The following is a 3,577-nucleotide window of genomic DNA, read 5'->3' as shown; positions in this document are numbered from 1 at the left end:
TTTTTTTTCCAGAAAAAGACATCCTTGCTTGACGTTCGCACCGAGGATTACCGTACCGCACAAAACGAATGCATAACAAATAGATGACCACTTAACGATTTGGAGCGTTTGATTCGTTTGAAAGCAATTTATTGACACTAAGAAAGCAGTGCTGAAATTACCGCAAACCAAGGTTACCAAGGTTATCTAGCTAATAAAATGAGAAATAGCATGATCCTAGATGCTTTCACACCCTCTTGTTTCCGTGGAGGATGAAAAATTCCTTTGACAAGACGCTTCCAAAGCTATCTGCGTTAAAGCCCAGTAAGCACGCACGAAGACGAACAGCGTAAGCGCACAGATCCGCCTTGAAGCGCATATAGAATCGGGGAAAACTAAGGCTAATATTGATGTGGAAGCAGCAGAAGCTAGAATCTAATTCGAGCGTTCTGCCGGCTTTTAGCTTGCCAGCTGGGGCAAGTACACAGTTGACCGAGTACAAGTAATTGACTGGATAGATGCAGCCGTTTCAATGGCAAAAGAAAACCAAAATCAGGATAAAAAAACGAAGACATGTTCAACAGGCTCGGGCAAGATCCAAGACAGCCCGACAATCAGTTTTTCCGAAATCACGTGAGTCATTTGCAAAAACACAACGTTTACAACTCGCTTTTACTGAACCAGACATCTGAAACCTTGAGTATTAGCTAAGGAGTTGGCGTTAAGAACAATCAGGCTTTGACAATATCGAGCTGAATCTTAACACTAAGAAAGGATCTTTGCGGTGTTGACTCGCTTTTAAATGGTAATATGACTTTAAAGAGCTTCATCGGACAATTTATTTGCATATTTGTTCCTCATAAATAAAAATGCCATATTCGGAGGCCCTATATCACTGATCGTGCACGTGTCATCCCAGTCCATCCAACTTCTGATGCCACTACCCCCGCGCACGATAACGAAGGGTAAGTCGCCAAGTGTTGCTTTACCACTCCTACGGCGTGATTCTACAGCTATCGTAGTAACCTTAGTCAAATATTGCGTTACCCCGCGTTTGCTTTTTTTTGTTTTCGCGAGAAACGGATCTGCTCATGTGCTAAACTTGGGCGGTCGACAACATGATGTCCTCATTTTGCGTCTGGTCCGATGCTGTTCATTTCGAGATGAAGACACGGCCAGCAGAATCGTTGTTTGTCCAGCGCGACCCAGTCGTCAGAGGGCCCCGTCCAAGTGTTTGGCAAATACTACTGTCAAGCTCTCGACCAAAGATGTCGAGATCTGAAGTCGTCCCGTTGGGTTCACTGCCTTCAACTGGTGATATTGGCTCCCGAGAACTCTCCAGTAATCTATCTACGCTTCGCAGACGGAGTATCGAGGCAATCCATCTTACATACGTGTCGTTCAAAGATGCTTTCGGCGTGTTAGGGCTTCCCATGGTCCTGGTAGCAGTGATTTCAATCTTTTGGACAATATGGCTGATCATATTGACGCTCGCGCCAAACAAAACAGCCAATTACCTGATGAACACACACGAATACGACAACGGACAATTCTGGCTCATTCCAGAGGAATTGTCCATCTTACAGATTTTTAGCGTTGCTGGATTCTTGGTTGTACTCGTCTTGTACATTATCGTGTTACTTAAGATGCTGGTTTGGAGAGAATATCACCACGTAGAGGGATCACTGCTTGATCGGATACTGGAGAGGTGTGTACCGAACCAAGCTGAGTCCGATGATTGGTCGAAGTTGGACTTCGTGCACCGCGTTTACAGGTTGATCTGGGAACTCTATTTGTTTCTCAAAGAACTTACAAGTTTTCGTGGAAAACATCGTAAATTGTGGGTAGGTGCGTGGCAAAATCTACCAAAAAAAATACTTGTATTGGTCTAACTACTGTGTTTGCTGTATTAGAACTTGTGCTTGAAGGCATTCGACTTGACGATGCAGTCTTTGATGCTCTACGAGCTCTTGGAGGCTGGTACACCTGTCGAACTAATCATTGGCTTTGCAATATTCACAGCCTTAAACTCGTTATTCTGCGCTGTCGAGATCATCAACCACAGATTTACTGCGTTTGCAGAAATCCTCATCGATTCGCTATTTGATCTTTGTGCTGCTGTACTCTTCCCCATCGTAATTCTCGTCTACAGTGCCAAGAATTTCGACTTTGATCGTGCTGTGTACCACATCAACATGGAGTTGCTACCCGTTGGAAGCTTCGAAAGACGAGCACGTATGTTCGCCAGTCCAACAGAGATCGAGCTCTTCCGTGTTTCTTTTGATTCTCTCCGAATTCGCAGTGTGTCGGATTATTTCTTACGGATTGGGATGAATCTTGGATTTTCTTATCGTTTCAAGAGAGTGGTGGAAGTGCTTATACAAATGCAGAATCAGAGACAGCGCCACCAATCCTCGAGAAGAGCGTCATTGGCGCGGCAATATTCAAATTTGCTGAAATTTTCACAGTTTCCAAATGGTCGGCAGCCATGTCAACGTGCGGCCCCAAAATCTCTCGCCATCCTGTATCTCGCTTATAGTGTTGCAGTTATTGTTGTCACGCAACGATCTATCTCGACATCGCAAGCAGCTTGTGCTTCCTACCCTGAATGTGTCGTCTTTGCCTATCGATGGAGAGATACTGGGCTCTGTCCGTGTCGTGCTCTCATTGACGGAAATCGAGCACCGAAAACGTACTTTGAGTGGACTCACCCCGTTGACGCTACAGATACTGTGAAAGCCTTGGCAGCAGCTGGGACATTGGAGACACTTCAGTTAATCAATCGACAGCTAACCGTGCTACCAGATGAGCTTCGAGGATGCCACAATCTCAATTATATGTAAGCATTTAGGTGTACTAACACACAGATAAGGACTTTTGACATTTTTTTTATTACCGAAACAGATCCTTGATCAATTGTGCCATTGAGGAACTGCCGGCGTGGGCTAAGGAGTTCCACAAGCTGCAGTATCTGTACGTCGCTATTACTTATTTGGTTTTTAACAGATTGTTAACATTTGTGACTGTACAGACAGATTGAAGGCAAAGTGGGGAGTAACAATTTAGGTAATTTTGCTGATGATCTCTTCAGCGACATGCCCGAGCTGCGATATCTGCAACTCGGCCTTCATCGAAGAATGATCCGATTGCCTCCTTTGGATGGGGCTCCGAACTTGTCCTGCCTGGTTATGGCTCGCATGAGTGAGTTTACTGCACTCCCTTCTTTCAAGCATCTTCGCCGACTTCAAAGACTCGAATTTAGCGTCATGAAGCAACTGTCCTGGATTCCCGATCTCGAATCCGTCGATACGATTATCCACTTTGCAGTGTATCAAGGAGCAGCTTTATGCTGCAATGGTTTCGTCGGGACGTGTAACCTCACCAACCCGTTCTGCAACGGAGGCTCCTGTCTGGAAGATTTTTCTCTTAGAGCTTCACCGGCAACATTGCAAGTTTTCAATGAATTTTCTGATAATGTCTGCCAGCCTTACTCCGGAATCTCCCAAACCCCAACGACTCCTATGATTAAAATGTGCGATGGGGTTCCATATCGAGAATGTCGTGTATCTGGTCCCGAGCCCAACACATCCGTTGTGGG

General features: G+C 45.2%; 1 protein-coding gene across 1 annotated transcript; it reads left to right on the top strand.

The window, feature by feature from the left end:
• Positions 1–1,247: 1,247 nt before the first annotated feature.
• On the top strand, positions 1,248–3,508 carry PPTG_16353 (hypothetical protein; the record flags this gene model as incomplete). The annotated part of the gene is made up of 5 exons (XM_008913190.1): positions 1,248–1,823; positions 1,893–2,818; positions 2,884–2,952; positions 3,011–3,387; positions 3,465–3,508. 5 exons carry the CDS (start codon positions 1,248–1,250, stop codon positions 3,506–3,508), a joined length of 1,992 nt encoding a protein of 663 aa, XP_008911438.1.
• Positions 3,509–3,577: the final 69 nt, after the last annotated feature.

Source organism: Phytophthora parasitica (assembly GCF_000247585.1).
Source record: "Phytophthora parasitica INRA-310 unplaced genomic scaffold supercont2.52, whole genome shotgun sequence".
Taxonomy (NCBI): Eukaryota; Oomycota; class Peronosporomycetes; order Peronosporales; family Peronosporaceae; genus Phytophthora; species Phytophthora nicotianae.
Note: the sequence above shows the minus strand (reverse complement) of the source record. Positions and strands in the feature narration are given on the sequence as shown.